The 20942-nt window shown below is 38.9% G+C and overlaps 1 protein-coding gene across 1 annotated transcript in view; it reads left to right on the top strand.

Annotated features, from left to right (window-relative positions):
• The window catches only part of MAGI2 (membrane associated guanylate kinase, WW and PDZ domain containing 2), a 1339714-nt gene that overhangs the window by 1001861 nt on the left and 316911 nt on the right, over positions 1-20942 (top strand). The window contains exons 8-9 of the mRNA XM_033862934.2: positions 14787-14908; positions 16798-16980. Coding sequence (XP_033718825.2) covers positions 14787-14908; positions 16798-16980 — 305 coding nt within the window. The remainder of the gene's footprint in view (positions 1-14786; positions 14909-16797; positions 16981-20942) is intronic.

Genomic DNA, 20942 nt, shown 5'->3' with positions numbered 1-20942 from the left:
CTGCATCTATTGAGATGATCATATGGTTTTTATTCTTCAATTTGTTAATATGGTGTATCACATTGATTGATTTGCGTATATTGAAGAATCCTTGCATCCCTGGGATAAATCCAACTTGATCATAGTGTATGATCCTTTTAATGTGTTGTTGGATTCTGTTTCCTAGTATCTTGTTGAGGATTTTTACATCTATATTCATCAGTGATATTGATCTATAATTTTCTTTTTTTGTAGTATCTTTGTCTGGTTTTGTTATCAGGGTGATGGTGGCCTCATAGAATGAGTTAGGGAGTGTGCCTTCCTCTGCAGTTTTTTGGAAGACTTTGAGAAGGATAAGTGTTAGCTCTTCTCTAAATGTTTGATAGTATTTACCTGCGAAGCCATCTGGTCCTGGACTTTTTTTTGTTGGAAGATTTTTAATCACAGTTTCTATTTCATTCCTTGTGATTGGTCTGTTCATATTTTCTATTTCTTCCTGGTTCAGTCTTGGATGGTTATACCTTTCTAAGAATTTGTCCATTTCTTCCAGGATGTCTATTTTATGGGTATTGAGTTGCTGGTAGTAGTCTCTTAGGATGCTTTGTATTTCTGCGGTGTCTGTTGTAACTTCTCCTTTTTCATTTCTAACTTTATGGATTTGAGTCCTCTCCCTCTTTTTCTTGATGAGTCTTGCTAATGGTTTATCAATTTTGTTTATCTCCTCAAAGAACCAGCTTTTACTTTTATTGATCTTTGCTATTGTTTTCTTTGTTTGTATTTCATTTACTTCTGCTCTGATCTTTATGATTTCTTTCCTTCTGCTAACTTTGGGTTTTGTTTGTTCTTCATTCTCTAGTTCCTTTAGGTGTAAGGTTAGATTGTTTATTTGAGATTTTTCTTGTTTCTTGAGGTAGGCTTGTATAGCTATAAACTTCCCTCTTAGAACTGCTTTTGCTGCATCCCATAGGTTTTGGTTTGTCGTGTTTTCATTGTCATTTGTCTCTAGGTATTTTTTGATTTCCTCTTTGATTTCTTCAGTGATCTCTTGGCTATTTAGTAACGTAGTGTTTAGCCTCCATGTGTTTGTGTTTTTTACATTTTTTTCCCTGTAATTCATTTCTAATCTCATTGCGTTGTGGTCAGAAAAGATGCTTGATATGATTTCAATTTTCTTAAATGTACTGAGGCTTGATTTGTGACCCAAGATGTGATCTATCCTGGAGAATGTTCCATGCGCACTTGAGAAGAAAGTGTAATCTGCTCTTTTTGGATAGAATGTCCTATAAATATCAATTAAATCTATCTGGTCTGTTGTGTCATTTAAAGCTTCTGTTTCTTTATTTATTTTCATTTTGGATGATCTGTCCATTGGTGTGAGTGAGATGTTAAAGTCCCTCACTATTATTCGTTACTGTCAATTTCCTCTTTTACAGCTGTTAGCAGTTGCCTTATGTATTGAGGTTCTCCTATGTTGGGTGCATATATATTTATAATTGTTATATCTTCTTCTTGGATTGATCCTTCGATCATTATGTAGTGTCCTTGCTTGTCTCTTGTAACATTCTTTATTTTAAAGTCTATTTTATCTGGTATGAGTATAGCTACTCCAGCTTTCTTTTGATTTCCATTTGCATGGAATATCTTTTTCCATCCCCTCACTTTCAGTCTGTATGTGTCCCTAGGTCTGAAGTGGGTCTCTTGTAGACAGCATATATATGGGTCTTGTTTTTGTATCCATTCAGCAAGCCTGTGTCTTTTGGTTGGAGCATTGAATCCATTCATGTTTAAGGTAATTATCGATATGTATGTTCCTATGACCATTTTCTTAATTGTTTTGAGTTTGTTTTGTAGGTTCTTTTCTTCTCTTGTGTTTCCCACTTAGAGAAGTTCCTTTAGCATTTGTTGTAGAACTGGTTTGGTGGTGCTGAATTCTCTTAGCTTTTGCTTGTCTGTAAAGCTTTTGATTTCTCTATCGAATCTGAATGAGATCCTTGCAGGGTAGAGTAATCTTGGTTGTAGGTTCTTCCCTTTCCCTTTCATCACTTTAAGTATATCATGCCCCTCCCTTCTGGCTTGTAGAGTTTCTGCTGAGAAATCAGCTGTTAACCTTATGGGAGTTCCCTTGTATGTTTTTTGTCGTTTTTCCCTTGCTGCTTTCAATAATTTTTCTTTGTCTTTAATTTTTGCCATTTTGATTACTATGTGTCTCGGTGTGTTTCTCCTTGGGTTTATCCTGTATGGGACTCTCTGCGCTTCCTGGACTTGGGTAGCTATTTCCTTTCCCATGTTAGGGAAGTTTTCGACTCTAATCTCTTCAGATATTTTCTCTGGTCCTTTCTCTCTCTCTTCTCCTTCATAATGTGAATGTTGTTGTGTTTAATGTTGTCCCAGAGGCCTCTTAGGCTGTCTTCATTTCTTTTCATTCATTTTTCTTTATTCTGTTCTGTAGCAGTGAATTCCACCATTCGGTCTTCCAGGTCACTTCTCCGTTCTTCTGCCTCACTTATTCTGCTATTGATTCTGTCTAGTGTAGTGTTCATTTCAGTTATTGTATTGTTCATCTCTGTTTGTTTGTCCTTTAATTCTTCTAGGTCTTTGTTAAACATTTCTTGCATCTTCCCGATCTTTGTTTGACTCCATTCTTTTTCCGAGGTCCTGGATCATCTTCCCTATCATTATTCTGAATTATTTTTCTGGAAGTTTGCCTATCTCCACTTCATTTAGTTGTTTTTCTGGGGTTTTATCTTGTTCCTTCATCTGGTACATAGCCCTCTGCCTTTTCATCGTGTTATCTTTCTGTGAATGTGGTTTTTCTCCCACAGGCTGCAGGATTGTAGTTCTTCTTGCTTCTGCTGTCTGCCCTCTGGTGGATGAGGCAATCTAAGAGGATTGTGCAGGTTTCCTAATAGGAGGGGCTGGTTGTGGGTAGAGCTGACTGTTGCTCTGGTGGGCAGAGCTCAGTAAAACTTTAATCCACTTGACTGCTGATGGGTGGGGCTGGGTTCCCTCCCAGTTGGTTGTTTGGCCTGAGGCAACCCAACACTGGAGCCTACCTGGGCTCTTTTGTGGGGCTAATGGCGGACTTTGGGAGGGCTCACACCAAGGAGTACTTCCAAGAACTTCTGCTGCCAGTGTGCTTGTCCCCATGGTGAGCCACAGCCACCGCCTGCCTCTGCAGGAGACCCTCCAACACTAGCAGGTAGGTCTGCTTCAGTCTCCCCTGGGGTCACTGCTCCTTCCCGTGGTTCCCAATGCACACACTACTTTGTGTGTGCCCTCCAGGAGTGGAGTCTCTGTTTCTCCCAGTCCTGTCGAAGTTCTGCAATCAATTCCCACTAGGCTTCAAAGTCTGATTCTCTAGGAATTCCTCCTCCTGTTGCCGGACCCACAGGTTGGGAAGCCTGATGTGGGGCTCAGAACCTTCACTCCAGTGTGTGGACTTCTGTGGTATAAATGTTCTCCAGTCTGTGAGTCACCCAACCAGCAGTTATGGGATTAGATTTTGCTGTGATCGCACCCCTCCTACTGTCTCATTGTGGCTTCTCCTTTGTTTTTGGATGTGTGGTATCTTTTTTGGTGAGTTCCAGTGTCTTCCTGTCGATGATTGTCCAGGAGCTATTTGTGATTCTGTTGTTCTCACAAGAGGGAGTGAGAGCGTGTCCTTCTAGTCCGCCATCTTGGTTTAGGCTCCGGCAGCCATTTTCCTGTGTCAAATAAGCCTCGTTATTTTCTCTTTATGCGTGCTGATCAAAGAGTACTTAAAATGTAAAAGCATTTTCTTTCCATTTCTACTTGTTATTTGGCTAGACAATAACATATATTACCATTCTTTTATTTTATTTTAATGATTTTAACAATCCCATCATGTGAGTGTTGAAGAAAGAAGACTTCCAAAAATGGTAGATTATTATAATAGAATCCCCTTACAAAGCTCTGACAACAAACATAAGTGTATTTGATATCTACAGATATGAGACTGATTATCATTAAATAAAAATTCAGAAAGATAAAGATAAGGTTATAAACAAAAAGTCAGGTAAGAACTATATTTGTCTCACTGCTGTCAAAGCTGAATACATTTGAAAGGATATTGTTTTCCTTTTTTTACAGTACAAGATGACATTGTTAAACATTATTTATTACTAGTGTTTAACAGATGACTTTAGATGAAATTATGTTATAATAGCTAATTGTGTAATAAAAATGGACGGATCACACATTTTTTATTATCAAATTTCATGTGTTCAATCTAGCTAAGTAAGATGAACTTTTAAATTATCAAGAAAAAAATTATATCCTGTGGCTGAGCTTAACTGGATCTATTATAGGCAAAAAGAGACTATTTGGTTTGATAAACCAATAAAATTAATTTTTCATTAATGTAGTCCAGAAGAAACTCCTCACCATTAGGTGTGTGGTTTCTGAAAGTATATTAAATACCATTTATTGAGTCTGTCATAATGAAAAGAGCTTAGTTCAAATTTCCATTAAGCACAACATTCATATACAGAGGTTGACAAAGTCCCCTCATTTTATTCTTACTTCACTTTCTCCAGTTTTAATTGGGCATCAAAAAAACATATGAATATATTTTCAGATAGATAAAATGATAGGAATTATTATCTTTCTTTTTTCTGTTATATTACTTAGTAAGTTAGTTGGGGGCATTGGCTTAATATGTAAATAGTTAATAGCTATATGTCAACCCAGAAAAGTCATATTAATAGCTACCGTCTACTAAGCACTTGGTATGTATTAAGCATTTTACATAATTCATTTAGTCATTACCACAACACTGTATGTTAGATACTATTATTCATGTTTTACAGACAGAGAAACTTAAGGAAGCCAGGCCATCAAGCTCGTAGGCGGTAGAAATAGAGTTGCAGCCCAGGGCAGGAATTAAGAGACCTGATGCTGTCCATATTTAAGTTACACTTGACTCCCATACTCTCGGTACAACAAGATAATATTAAAATCTATACAGTGCTTGATCTTTAAACACTTTCACATATTTCTCTTCAAAACAGTCCTGTGAGGTGAATAGGATATTTACAGGTGAGGCCATTGCAGTTCAGAGATATTAGGGGAACTTTACAAAGGTAGTGAGAGGTAGACTTAATCTTCAAATGTGGTTTAAACTTCAAACGGTGGTTTGATCTTAAAAATAACAGAGAATGATAACTGAGACTCATTGTAAGTGGCTTTCACTCTGGTGAAGCCCAAGAGGTCCATGTGAGATTGAGGAAACCAGAGTGCAGGTGGCTCCTCTCACCTATGTTACTGCTCACGGCCTAATCCACCATTTACAGGTAACTCTTATGTGAGCGTTAAGGGGAGGGTCTTACCTGCACTCGAGGTTCCCCCTTGTTACCACATAAGGAATTTCTATAAGTAATTGAGTAAGTACCATGTTTTCATTTCTTATTGTATCACTGGACTTCAGCAGGACCTAACCTGTCCTTTTCAAGGTTTGAGACAAGACATACGTAGTTGTTATTATTAACTACCCCCATTCTCACTCACATACAACTCTAATCTTACTCATAAATATTAGTGCAGAATCTTATTATCATTATCATGATTGCCAGAGACAGTGGCCCATGTTCAATTTCCAGAGTTGGTAAGGGCAAAGTTCAAGAAAAGTAGAGTTAGGATTAGCCCTAAGTGAGGCTAAAAGGCAACCCTTGGAGGAGACTCTTCTAGTTTGAAAACTAGGTCACCCAGAGCCGGTCTCCTGGCTCCCCACCCATATTCTCATTATCATTTCATTGCTCACTTTTTACAATATGCAAAAGATACACACACATATGTGTTTTCTTATAAAACATATTCAGCCCCTGTTTCGATGCACATAATCATTGGATTCTTTAAAAAAAATCATTTAATAATCAAAATAATGTGCTATATTTTCACAGTTTTATCTTCCAAAAACCAGCATGTAATTTACAGTGCTGTGAAAGTTTCCAGTTTCACAAATAACACTGATAATTGAGAATCACCTGGCTGAAGTAGTCACAGATTACTCAGATCTTCTCTGCAGATTCTAGGTATCCGGCAAAAGATCTTTTTCTCCCTAAGACTCATCAAAAGTACTTTTAATCTCGCTTTGTTTTCTAATTCTTCCTGCATTACTTTCTAACATATGAAAGGAATAGCTATGTGTTTTATTTTTCTCTGGTCTTAACAGTGTTAGAGACTCAGTAGTCAAGAATAATACTTTTTTGATCTTTTTCTCACTCTGAACGTTAGACTTGGAAACCTGGGGAGGTTTCCTATTATATAAAGTTGGAATTATCTTCCTGTCGTGTTGACTTTCAAAATCTCACAGTCTTGTTCCCAATCGTGTCCATATCCCCTCACTGGCACTCTTTCCCTGACTCCCTCCTTCCTGGATAATCCTAGACATTAGTGATGTCACCTTCGTGATTCCTCACTGTTCTGAGTGTCCTTGGTAATTCTCTGACTCACCTCGATGTCAGGCCCAAAGTATTCCTGTACCCATGGCTGTGTATGTCTAACATTATATATGAGTGATGTGTCTGCACAGGTTTTTGGTACTGAATCATATTTTTTGGAGTTCACTAGACTTAGGCTATATTGTGACTTCACATTTTAACAACTCATACCTAAGTTATTAATAAATTGCAGTCCAGTTCAACATACAGTATATTACAAGTCAGATTATTCTCACCCTTCCCAACACATTGTAAGGTCTAGTTCCCTGGGTAATGTGATTCTTCACAGTCAGAGAGCATCTTGTCCATCCTCATAACACCGGGTAAGTACAATAACCAGTACATTGGAGGTAACAACTAAATGATGCTGAAATGACTGAGAATTCTAGGGAGCACTGCAACTTTTCCTATGTGGTTAATATGGCCAAACTCATTCTGTAATCCCTCCAAGTTCAGGAATAAGGCACATCCTCCAGGATGGAGACTTTCCAAGTTATGGCCAGCCATTAGACTAAAGCCATAATGGAAGGAGGGAAACTTGAAACAAAACCAAACCTCATCCCATGGCTTGGAAGTATCCTCCCCTCTTGAAGTTCATCCTCTCCCCCGTGCCTGCTGCTCTCACGGTACAAACCACATGCAAACACACGCATGTGTGTATTCACGAGCCCCATACTCTGGCTAAGCAGGATGGATATTCCCAAACACCTTTGAATCCACTGTTCGCCTCCTAAAATGCCTCCTTCTCCATCTGGCAAAATACATCTATCCTCTTAGAATCTGCTTAAGTGTCACTTCCTTTGTGAAGCATCCCTGAACCATCAGACTAAGTTGCCTTTTCTTCTTTGGAGTCCCCACTTTGTGCATACCAATTTTCTGACCGCTTATAAAGTGACCAGCTCAGCCCAATTTACCCAGGACAGTCCAGGTTTTAGAAAAGGAAGTCCCGCACCCTGGGAAACGCTTTAGTCTTAGACAAACCTGGGGTGGTTGGTCATCCAACTTGTGTGCCTGCCCCGTTGGAGTATGGGCCCCCTTGGTGAAGGGGTTGTGTTGTATTCATTTTCGTGTTCCCAGTGCCTAGCACACTGATACATTCATGAAAGTGTACATGAGACTTAAAGGACTAAAGCCAGTGAGTCAGGGTTGGCAGACACCAGTGGAGGAGAATTGATGTAGTCTTGTCTCTTAATACTGAAAGATGTTGAAATAGTGTAGTCTTTTAGTCTCCTTCTAGCTAAACTCTATTCTCCAAGTTTATAACTCATTACTTTTGCTCAATCTCTTGTTACCTTTGATAACAATAACCTCCTCCTGCACCCCGCAATAAAATTTAAGAGAGGTGTTTTATGGGAATGGGAAGGTATGGATAAAAAACATTTTTACATGCATGCCTACTGGCTCTGAAATTTTAAAAAATGAGTCTATGTATCTTGCAGGTCCTGGGGGCTTCACGGCATGATTGACAGTGCACTGTGTCATTTCTGCTGAGAGTAAAATATCAAGTTTTCCAAGTAATTGGTAAACAGTAATGGCTAAGCAATGAATCCCCCTTATACATAAGATACACATAAAATACACATTACAAATCAATGCCCACTGAATAAATTGCCACTACTACTAGGGAAGGGAAGAGAGCTCATCCATCTGAAAATATATCCACATTTGGGAAGCTCTGCCTGGTGGGGAATGGAGGACAGACTCCTTAGCTGTGAGAGTGTCAGCACGAATATAAAAATACTCTTCTCAGTTGGCCATGATTCCACCTCCCACCTGGACACTATGTCCCCAGATCAGACACCCTCATGTCCAGAAAGAGCAAGAGAAAGTAACACGTGACTCAATCTTCCCACCCACATTCATAAAGCAAATTCACATTTCCCCCAGGTACAGTAGGGAATAATGAATGGACATTTATAGAAAGAAAATGATCACTTAAGTGTTAGAATTGGGAAGAAATCTTTCAAGAGGCAGGATTCAATTAGTCTGTTTTTAGAAAATGCTCCAAGTAAAATAGATTTAATTCTTCTATTTATCCAAAGCTCATTTTTTACAAAATAAAGTATATTTAAAACATTAGTCTTTAATCTAGTACTTCTAAAATTTCTAGATTTTCAAAGCACTGTAAGGCATACATCATAGTATGGAAAGCCTATTTTATAGTTTTTTTTGTTTGTTTTATCTCCCCTGCTAGACTGTGTGTCTGATTGATCTTTGCCCCTACCTGCACCCACTACCAAAGTGCCTAGCAAAGACTATTTGAGAAACTAATATCTGATGAGTCACAGTAGCATTTATTGAGTACTTACATCCAGGCACTGGTCTTAAGTGATTGACTCATTTTAATTTATTTAATATGCACAACAACTTTATGAGGTGGTCTTACTTTTATCCCAGCTTTATAGATGAAAAATTCTGAAGCACAGGGAGGGTAAATAATGTGCGAAAGAGCATATGCCTAGGATGTGGTGGGGCGTGGATGTGAATTCCAGCAATGTGACTGCAGTGACCAAGCTCTTAACACAGTGTCCTGCCTTCTATCGAGAGGGTTGGCCCCAGAAGATCCCTGTAGAGTTATTATCTTCTCTTAGTTTCTGAAGCAAGAGGAAGTTTTTATTCCATCTGTCTCAACTGGATAGTAGAGAAAACTTTATGGGGTCTTCCCAAAGCTTGTATTTAAATGAATAAAAGTACAGACAGGGAGGGGGCAGTGTGTGTGTTTGGCTACCAGTGTAGCTACAGTTTAGGGGTTCAGATGTGAGGAAGCAACATACATACACTTTCCTGACCATCCAGGAGGATGGGAGTCAGAATTAGGGTCAAGCAAAACCTGTGGAATTCCAAGCAACCTGGAAATTCATACTGTGATTCCATTCAGGAATTATTCTCTCTTTAAAAAAATATATGCTCCCAGTAAAATAGATTTTGGGAAGCCCCAAAAGGAGCAGGTTTGCATAGAAGGGATGACATACTGAGCTGCAACCCCAAACCCCAAGCCAGCCTTCCCACACCCAGTGCTGAGTAGCTGCCTCCTGGCGCTCCCATATTTTGTCCCTAATGTAGTGCTTTGCCATTTGAGCACATTTCTGTTGTAACACAGACAGCAGATCCAAATCTTTCATCACCGAAGTGGGATGGCTTTTTCACTATCACGAGAAAGTCTTGAAAGATTCTCTGTTTTGAAAGATTCCGTGGATCATTACCCAAATGCAGATTGGTTAGAGCACATAAGTTGGCCCTAAGCTTCACCATAAGTTCTGTCACAACATGTATTTTATGGAAGAGTTAAACTGGAAAACAGCAAGATCTATGACCTTTCATGCACGCCTGTCTCCCTCCAGGCGTTTATTCAACAAATATTTATTGAGCACTGGCTACCTCATGCATTGGAGTAATTAGCGTAGCCACCTTGATCATCTTGGAAATATTTTACTCGTGGTGCAGTCTCCACTTGAAAGTTGCTGTCTTCGTCTCTCACATTGAGCCAGAGATCCATTTCTAATCTGTCAGCTGAAGTCAAGACGATGTGATAGTGACCAGTGGGTACAAAAGGTGTCATTTGTGACTATGCACTAAAAGTGCCCCTCTCCAAAAACCCAGGAGAAGCCTGGTGGAGAGTTAACAGGCTGGAGTATGGAGGGAGCGCTGGTAGTGAGGGTCAGATGATGGCCTTCGTCACCCAGCAGACCTGTCCTTTGTGTACTGATGGGCTCGGGATGTACGACTTGCCCCGTTTCTTCCATTGCTTCCCCACGGTGAAGGAGGTGGCAGTCACACAGGACTTTGAGCTGGGACTACCTCTGGCAGCATATCATCCATCAGCTGCAAAGATTTCCTTCCCTCTGTTGCATGTCTCACCCTTTTGTTGGCACGTGTCCTCTCTTCTAGAGCAAAAGAGCATTTCCTAGTATTCCCCAGGGCCCTACACAGAAAAAGAGACTTCCAGTTGAATAAGGCAAGAAAGTCCTTATTCAACTACCTTCTCACACCTTCTCAGCTTCTAACTTAGGGGACTGCAACCCTCGCTGCACTACAGAGTTATCTGGGAAGCTTTTTTTTTAAAATGTCAATGCTCGTACCCCATTTGGAGGTTGTGGCTCAGTTGAGTTAGGGTGGGCCTGAGTCCTCTCTGTTTTTGTTTGCTTTTTAAGTTCTTCAGGTTCATCCAGAGCTACAGAATACTGCCACATATGAACTTATCTTAGGTTTCCATTCCATTCCATAATGAAAAGGGGAGGTAGGAGTTAAGCTACAAATGAGTGACTGTACTGGCAAAGAGAGAAGGTGATGGAATGTCATCCTTGAATATCCTCTTCCCTTTGCCATTCCCACATGGAAGGATCTCATATCAGTAGTCTTTCTTTTTTGTAAAAGGAAATGGGGTTGTTGGGATCTACCGTCTTCAGAATATGTCTCTTACCCCCTTAGCTCTTAACACCTAAAAATCTATTACTAAAATATGATAATAAACTAGATTGAACTAAAGAATAAGAACTCTTGGTAGCTTCCCAGGCTCCTGTTCAGTACAGAGCTGGATGAACTAGCTAATAATTCTCTCACAGAGCCTAAACAATGAGGGGGAGGACGACATTTGTCATTCACATCCTTTTACACATTGTAAGTCCCCCAAATCCTTGCTAAAAGGACCTCAAACTATTCTTATTGGAAGCACAAGGAAGACAAGGCTTCTCTGTTCAGCAACAATCATATTTCTTTGTAATAGCTCTTTTAAAGCTTGGGAGCATTTTAAATTCTAAATGAATGACTTTATTTGTGACAATGCAAATGTTCTGTAGCAATTAGCTCAGGACACTAAAGCCATCCCAGCTTCCACTCTTTGTCAGGTACAAGTCATACCAGACGAGTTCATTGGTATTTTCATTCTCTGTGAAATGTAGAACTTCACTTTGATGGTGAATGGAATCTTGTCAACATGGTTTCCGTAAAGCAAGTGGCTATGACTTTTCTAAGGAAGTAATTATATGCGGGTAGCAAGTTGGAGGAACCCAACTGTATAGTAAATCTACCCCAGAAAGTTCTTGTAATGTATTTTCTAAGAATAAAGTTATGCATATGATGAACAACGACCCTAGAAAAACAGAAACAGAACAGATAGGAAATGAAGAACGCTGATACTTCGGTACACCTCAGAACTGTTTCTGATTTCTCAAAATTAGTAACATATATTTGCAGACAAAAGTTTTAAAACACATATTCATCATGTAACAAAAAAAATATTATCTCTCACTATGTCCAGTGCTTAGTATACAAAATTGAATAACACATGGACCCTGTATACAGGTGTGCACAGTCTAGAGAAGGAAATAAACATGAAAATCAGTTATTAAAACACAGTATGATAAGGTTACTAAATTCATTATCGTGTCATTATCATTTAGGATGTTGTATACTACATCACAGAAACACCTTTATCCAAGACCTGGAAAGAATGATCTCAAGAGAGTCAGTAACAGGAATGCTATGTCCTTCAGAACGACTGTCTTGAGTTTATCTTAAATACTGTGAAGAATGTAACTGGTTTCTCTTGCTTGCTGAATTAGCAGCTTGAAAGCTCAAAGCTAATTTGCAACATAACTCTAGTAAACAAATAGGATCCTATATTATTAATTTTGTCTATTGATCTTCCACTTAGACTCAACTAACTTCACCCTGGATTTTGTTTACTTTTCTTTGTTGTTGTTCTTTAAAAGGGCCTCAGATTCTCTTGACTATGAGGCAGGGTGTAAGAAAATAAATAAACTGTGATGACAGAGGTCTGTTGAAGGTTTTATGACAGCCAAGGGGACGAGCACGACACAGGCAGAGAACGTTGCTGGGTGGGGATGGAGAAGGAGTTATGGAACAGATGGAAAAAACAGTGTAATAGTAATGACAATAACAGCAACAGCACTTGTAAATAATAGTAATAGAGAATAACTATACTTTGAAAATAAAGAACAACTATACCTTACAAGCGCGGGGTCCTCCCTGTATATCTGTACTTTGCAAACATTATTTCTCTTATCTTCACAGCAACTCCAAGAAGTAGATATTAATGTCCCTATTTTACAGATGGGGATATTGGTGCTCAGAGAATTTAGTGATTTGCCTAAGATGCCACCTCAAACTCAGGCTGTCTCGCTTCAGCTGCTACACCACTAATGCTCTCAGTCTCACGGGAAAAGAGAAGAGGCTTGATAGGGTGTTGCTGATTTGAGTGGCTCCGAGTGTATCCAAAGCAAAAGGTGCATGTGGTGATGCAGCCAAAGGAGAAGATATGGAGATGAGTAAGGGTGGAGTCAGGAAGAATGTTTCTTTAGGCAATAGGAAGATTTCAAAGGAGTTTAGTAAGAGACAATGGAGAAAAGGGAAGGGGGGCTTCGAATCTGCCCCTCCTGAAATAGAGTGGTGCTGTCAGAGTTTATGGAGTTACGGAAGCTTTGAAAGCTCATACTGTAGTTCACTACACACCACGGATCATGGTGACTCCTTGGTGACAAGAGCAGTACAGCAGATTTTACTTCCAATGGAAAATAATCTTATGTAAGACACATTTACTTTGAACCCCGTACCAGTGAGTACCGTTACCAAAGAACGTTATCAGCACCCCTTTCCTAAATAGCATCCTAACCTATACCAGCGGCAATATTAGCGAGAGGTTCTGGTGCTTTTAAAGACCCTCCCCCCGGTAAAGCCTCCTCTCTGGACTCAAAATGAGGACAGTGTCAGTGATGATAAGATGATGATGGTGTTGGCCATGATGATAACAGCTGCTGCTAGTCACTGAGCATGTCTATGCTTGAAACCCTGGGCCAATATTCATTATTTCATTGAATCCTCACAACTGCCCAGGAGGAAGCCAATACTGTGCCCATCTTAGAGATGCAGACACTGAGGTTCAGACTCAATAACTTGTGCAAGGTCACACAGCAAATCAAGGGGCAGAGCGGGATTTTGAATCCAGGACTAGGTGACTCCAGAGCCTGTGTGGCAGCAGCTCCCCTGCCCCGACCTCATGAGGAAGTAACTAGATACTGCAGTCGTCTTATTGTGTTTCTTGCAATCGCTTTTCTGTCTCACCAGGAATTATCTGACTTATACTAACAGAAAATTGGTTGTTGAGATTTTGTTTCTTTTACCTCCTTCCTTTTCTTACGAGTATTTATAGACCTAAAATAAGAGGATTGCGTGTGCACATTAAGTATGTGTACACTCGTCAATGTGAAATCATACATTGAGAAGAGAAGGTATGTAAGGTAAAGGATGAATTTTAGAGACAGATGTGGTCCATTCCCAGCGTTTTCACTTCTAGGCACATGATTTAGAGCAAGTCATTTGACCTCTTGTGTGTCAGTCTCATCACCTTTAAAATGGGGATAATTAGAATTCAAGACTGTTGCCATGAGACTTGACCGAGGAAATTTGTATATAGTACCTGGCACAGAGTTAAGTACTGAGTAATTGTTCATTCCTCTTCTAAGCCCTCTCTCCTCTTCATGCTCTCACACAATAATCCTGTTTTTGTTTGTACAAAGAACCAAGATCAGTGTACATGCCCCCGCTCTAGTGGGGCATGTATACGTAGAGAAAGAGCTACTTGACACTGCTGCTAGGCAGGGTTATGGTTCCCACCCTCTCCATGGACAAGAAACTCTAAACTTTATACAAGAATGCATCACACTGTAAGAATACTATAAGGAATTCTTAAACTCTAAGCCCTTGGTTTAGCTGATCCACACTTGCTTAAAGATGCTCTGTGTCTGATATCTAGAAGTTTATTGTCTCACTAGGGAGAATGTAAATACTCTGCTTTTGACTGATCTCAGTATCAGTCATCCTACAGGTATTCCACAACTCCTAAATATCCTTAGGAGTGTTTCCGCACAGTCCTTTAATCCAAGTCTGTCTGATTCTAAAATGTGTGGACTTCAGTTGCTCTAAGAGTAAAGCAATCAGTGAATTGACCTTATACTCATGTGGTTGGATATTGGGACTTTACAAAGCTTAGAAACACTTTACAAATACATTTTTCTTCAGCACCATTTGGTATAAATTTCATTTCTTGGCCATTTATTTGAATGCACCAAACTCGTCTCAAACTAACACAGTAGACCAGAAAGCTCTTTCACGTTCTAGTTCTTTTGGCTCAATCATGCATAACTTAAATACAATACTGTATGATAGAGCCATTGAGAGCTCTGCTCTTGTCAGGGAAATGCGTACCGTACACAGGCCAGCCCCAGCAGAGGCCTGACTGCGTGCTGGTGGGGTATTCAGCTAGAGCTATTCATATGTTCTCTTAAATGACTTTGCCCCACTGTTATCCTAATTTGAAATTTTATTTTTCAGCCACATAAATAGAAGAACACAGTTTGAAAACCCTGTCCTGGAAGCAAAAAGGAAGCTACAGCAGCATAACATGCCCCACACAGAACTTGGAACAAAGCCCCTGCAGGCCCCAGGTTTCCGAGGTTAGTACCTGTCAGCACGCAGTGTTTCAGAGAGAAAGACTATCGAACTGCCTGCTCTCCAGATAGGCCTTTATCTTGGACCATTTCATATAATTGATTTGCTTTCCCCAGACCCCCCAATTAGCTTTAGCTGGGTGTTTGCTCTGTCTCCAAACTCATGCATTTAGCACTCACGAGTGAATGTAACGCCTCGGGTAGCACCTTATAGGAATTTACAGCACGTCGCCAGGTAGAGCTGAAAGGGTATGACCGTGGTACCGTAAGCTGCAGAGGTTCATAGAGACTCATAAGTTTGTCCTCAAGTGACCAAGCACAAGAATGAGGCTTGTTCTCCTTTGTGACAGTAGACAGCTACTCATCGACAGTACCTAGGCCCAAACCCGCCTGCCCCCGCGCCGCCCGGGAGCGGTCGCGCAGCGTGAGTGACCTGTCTTACTATGGGCGCCACCTCGCCTGGAGGCCCGGGTGCATCGGTATGTCCTGGGTTGCTTGCTGCCCCTCACTTCACCCTGGAGCCACACACGGGGATGAGATGCTGCACGCACTTTTCACATCTTAGTGGGCTCTCACTCACACGTGAAAGCACGAAGGAGGCTGTGGTAGTCGGGAAGTCTAGATATGCCTACGGTTGACTTCACACCATATCACTACAGCACGATAAGGATGAATGTAAAGGTCTCACTGTTGAACTTCTCTCCAAATTGTAAACTTTACTTTCATAAAGGAAACGGAGGTGACAAGATTATGTGCGTTTTTATTTATATTTTAAAGAAGTGCTCTGTCTTCTTCACAAAGATGTATGAGACGTGTAAATAGACAAAGTAAAATTCCAATAGAATGACTCATGACTTTATAGTTTGTCCATTACACATCACCTAAAATGGAACACCAGCAGACAGAATACTTAACTAAGTCACCATGTACAGTTTGGCTGTTTTAAATAGCAAATCATATCACCCAAAATGGAACAACTAAAAAAATATATAAAATACTTGACAGTGGTAACATTTAAAGCAGATGTTAATTCTAATTCCTAGTATGACTATTATTTTTCAAGCATTTAATATATGTAGTAATATACTTACTACCGATCATAGCTGAAAAAGCATGTTAAATAACAAATTACTAGTTAAAGCTCTATGAGTGGGTTCAAGTTCTGTTCAGATTATTTAGGTATATGATTTGAACATGTGAACATATTATGACAAAATATGTTACCTTTACATTCATAATTAAATCTAGAGATATTGGCTTGCGTCTTGCTCACATTTTAGAGCATACTAAACGCTCTCAGGTCAGTAGAAATGGATTTATCTGGTTATCTTTATAGCATCTCATAATATAAGCAAAAGCTAACTCAGTCCCACATCCAGGCATTCTTTCTAAACAGTTTAGACATTTGAAGAGGTGCTAATATTCCACTGGTTCTATTTTTTTGGAAACAACATAGTACATTTTGGTCTTCTAGTCCTATCCCTTCAAGGTTTGGGGCAGCACCGGCCACTCACACATACCTCCTACCTGGACCTTTTCAGAACAAGAGAAATGTATCCAGATGTGTCTGGATGATTTTAGGCTCTGCTTTATCTTCACCTGTTGATTCAGCCCTTTTTAAGCACAAGAAGGTGAATTTAGTGAACGGAAACAATGATCACAAAAAAATCTCTCTCCAAACCAAGCAGCTCTTTCACCTTTCCCTGCATGCTTGGGACTGCTCTGCGTTTGTGGGAAGTGCTTAGAGGTGTGCTCCTGAAGTCACACCTGCTTGCATTTACTATAATTAACCCCACAGTTACCCCTGGGATTGCTGCTCAGTGGCTGGCTTTTCCCCATGTAAGAACATGCCTTAACTGTGCTTTTTCTTTTTTAACTTCTGTCGGCCAATGTAGAAAAACCACTCTTTACCCGGGATGCATCCCAGTTGAAGGGAACATTTCTCAGCACCACACTAAAAAAGAGCAACATGGGGTTTGGATTTACCATCATTGGTGGAGATGAGCCTGATGAGTTTCTGCAGGTGAAAAGCGTGATTCCCGATGGGCCTGCAGCTCAGGACGGAAAAATGGAAACAGGTAAGTTCCATAATACTTTAGAAAATTGTTTTGCAACCTTTTTGCTAAGGCAAATATGAAGAGCTTCTTTCTGTGTTTTTAATTTGAAGGTCAAAGGCCACTTCACTTTAGGACAACCACAGATTATGTCTCCCCTAAATTTAATAATAATCAAATTGAAGTATTTCTGGAAACAACTTTAAATACCATTTTTGTCTCATTTTTCTGACTGCCCCTTCTATTTGCTGGATTCAGTGCACCCTTGAGATTGACACTTTTCTAATTTATTTCTGGAGTCCCTTCTCAGGGGTGTGATTAACATTTCATACTTTCCTTGCTTATGTTCAGCTATTGATATTTTTTAAATCTCTATTAATCTTATAGTATTTTCATGCTGAATTGCCCAGGTTAGTTATATTTAAATGTGCACGCTCATCTCATAGAAAAAAATGTTAATGATATTCATCTTTATATATACCCATACAATGTTTTAATATATAAGGTTTTTTCCTCTAATCCTTATGAATGAATTTTCATATGCAGTTACTTGGATATCTATCAAATTATAATCAAAATTCATTTAACATGGAAATGCAGAGGCAAATTGTTAAGGGCAAGAAAATATAAAATATGAAAGGTGCACAGAGACAGAGAAAAAAGTAATGAACTAAGTCTGATTTTGTAGTCTGATTTTAAATTCTCCTACCTGGTCCATGACTTGGAATTAGTCCCGTAATTTATAAATACTATTTTCCTTGTCTGGAAAATAAAGAAGAAATCAAATTTGATCTTATTTAAATAATAATCAAATACTGATTTAAGAATTTTGGGGTACTGTTTTTGAAATGCCTTAGAAAATTACAAAGTGTAATAACTATATATCACCATTTCACACTTTTCCCAACATTGATATAATTTATGATGTTAACTTACTAAAGTCAATGGGTCCTAGAAGATACAGAAATTAGAGAATTACTTTTGAGGAAAAATTATGCCATTTGTATGCTCCATATATTCACAAATTGTTATTCCGTGGTTTTTAAAGTGGTTTATGTATGAAGAAACAACATAAAATTGAGGTCTTCATCTGACATTTTTCATTTTAAAAATGACTGTTTATTAAATGGTTCCTATAGAAATAACATCTTTTCAAGGTCACCTAATGAGTATATTTGTCACTGCCAGTCACTAGTGAGTAATAATATATTTAATAGATGTTACATTTCCTTGAAAGTTGAGTAAAGTTTCAAAACTAACTAACCACATTTTTCAAATGCTACTGTTGTAAAGATCATGTGTACATAATTTTCTGCAAGTTAGAGAGTATCTAACTCTGCTGTTCATCTGGTGAGATTTTACTAGGCAGCCACACTTTCATGTTGCCAAAAATCACAAAAAAACATCAAATGACTCAATTAAAAATCATCCTATCACCTACAATTAGAATACGAGGAAACTGTGGATTTAATACCAACTTAGTAGAGGGAAAAGGATCCCCGATGCTTTTGAACTATAGTGAAATATTTAACAAACCCATTTCTTCTTTTCTTGTGTCAATATTTTTTTATTGAAGTATAGTTGATTTATAATGCTGTGTTAATTTCTGCTGTACAGCAAAGTGATTCCATTATACATACATATATATATATGTATATTATTTTTTTATATTCTTTTCCATTATGGTTTATCATAGGATACTGAATATAGTTCTCTGTGTTATACAGTAGGACCTTGCTGCTTATCCATTCTATACATAAAAGCTTACATCTGCTAACCCCAACCTCCCATTGCATCCCTCCTCCAACCCCCTGCCCCCTTGGCAACCACCAGTCTGTTCTCTATGTCCGTGATTCTGTTTCACAGATAGGTTCATTTGTGTCATATTTTAGATTACACATATAAGTGATATCATATGGTATGTGTCTCTCTCTCTTTCTGACTTACTTCACTTAGTATGATGATCTCTAGTTGCATCCATGTTGCTGGAAATGGCATTATTTCATTCCTTTTTGTAACTGAGTAGTATTCCATTGTGTGTGTGTGTGTGTGTGTGTGTGTGTGTGTGTGTGTGTATATCACATCTTCTTTATCCATTCATCTGCCGATGGACATTTAGGTTGTTTCCATGTCTTGGCTATTGTGAGTAGTGCTGCTGTCAACAGAGGGGTGCATGTATCTTTTTGAATTATAGTTTTGTCTGGATATATGCCCAGGAGTGGGATTGCTGGATCATATGGTGATTCTGTTTTTAGTTTTCTGAGGAACCTCCATACTGTTTTCCACAGTGGTTGCACCAACTTACATTCCCACCAACAGTGTAGGAGGGTTTCCTTTTCTCCTAACCCTCTCCAGCATTTGTTATTTGTAGAGTTTTTAATGATGGCCATTCTGACCTGTGTGAGGTGGTACCTCATTGTAGTTTTGATTTGCATTTCCCTAATAATTAGCAATGTTGAGTATCTTTTCATGTGCCTCTTTGGCTATCTGTATGTCTTCTTTGGAGAAATGTCTCTTTAGGTCTTCTGCTCATTTTTTGATTGGATTGTTTGTTTTTTTGTTGTTGAGTTGTATGAGTTGTATGAAATTAAACACTTATCAGTCGCTTTGGTTGCAAATATTTTCTCCCATTCTGTAGGTTGTCTTTGTTTTGTTTGTGGTTTCCTTTGCTGTGCAAAAGCTTGTAAGTTTAATTAGGTCCCATTTGTTTATTTTTGTTTTTATTTCTATTGCCTTGGAAGACTGACCTAACAATTTATGTCAGAGGATGTTTTGCCTATGATCTCTTCTAGGAGTTTTATGGTGTCGTGTCTTATATTTAAGTCATTAAGCCATTTTGAGTTTATTTTTGTGCATGGTGAGAGGGTGTGTTCTAACTTCATTGGTTTACATGTGGCTGTCCAACTTTCCCAGCACGACTTGCTGAAGAGACTGTCTTTTTCCCGTTGTATATTCTTGCCCCCTTTGTTGAAGATTAATTGACTATAGGTGTGTGGGTTTATTTCTTTATTCTCTATTCTGTTCCATTGATTCATATGTCTATTTTTGTGCCAGTACCACGCTGTTTTGTTTACTGTAGCTTTGTAGTATTGTCTGAAGTCTGGGAGGGTTAAGCCTCCTGCTTTCTACTTTTTCTTCAGGATTGCTTTGGCAATTCTGGGTCTTTTATGGTTCCATATGAGTTTTAGGATTATTTGTTCTAGCTCTGTGAAAAATGTCATGGGTAATTTGATAGGGATTGTAATAAATCTGTAGATTGCTTTGGATAGTATGGCCATTTTAACAATATTAATCCTTCCAATCCAAGAGCATGGGATATCTTTCCATTTCTTTGAGTAATCTTCGGTTTCCCTTATTAATGTTTTATAGTTCTCAGCATATAAGTCTTTCACCTCCTTGGTCAGGTAACAAACCCATTTCTTTTCGTAATAAAGAAACCCAGTTATTTTTTTCTCTTGCCCAATCCACTATTCTGTGTTTCAAAACTAGAAAAGACTTCTTTCAGTGTACACTTAAAAGGCAAAATAAAATCAAAAGGTTTGCACAATAAGGCGTTTTTCCTTCTCACTCATTTTCCTAGTTTGCCACACTCACACAGTCTAAGTTAGCCTACTCAACAACAAAGTCAAAGCTTTATTTAGAATGTAGCAGATTTTCTGCACTTAAGATAATCACAGAACGGTCCTAATAGAAAGAGAAGGACCTAGGATTTTATTCTATTCACTGTCTCCTATTTATTCTTCTATTTATTCATTCAGCAAACACTTGTTAAGCTCCTTCCTTTCACAGTCATTGCTGTCCACCAGGACTACAAAGGTGGAAATGACAAGGGCCAGGCTCTTGAGGAGTTTACATCCAGGAGGGGCTTTGGATATATAAACAAGTAAATGTAACACAGTATGAATAGGATGAGTCTGTAATAACCATGATGTTGGCACTAAGTCAGGAGAGCTGGGCAAGGGCACAACAGAATTTTTTTTAAAGTG

Source organism: Tursiops truncatus, chromosome 9 (assembly GCF_011762595.2).
Source record: "Tursiops truncatus isolate mTurTru1 chromosome 9, mTurTru1.mat.Y, whole genome shotgun sequence".
Taxonomy (NCBI): domain Eukaryota; kingdom Metazoa; phylum Chordata; class Mammalia; order Artiodactyla; family Delphinidae; genus Tursiops; species Tursiops truncatus.
The sequence above is the reverse complement of the archived record's forward strand: the minus strand, read 5'-3'. Positions and strand labels throughout refer to the sequence as shown.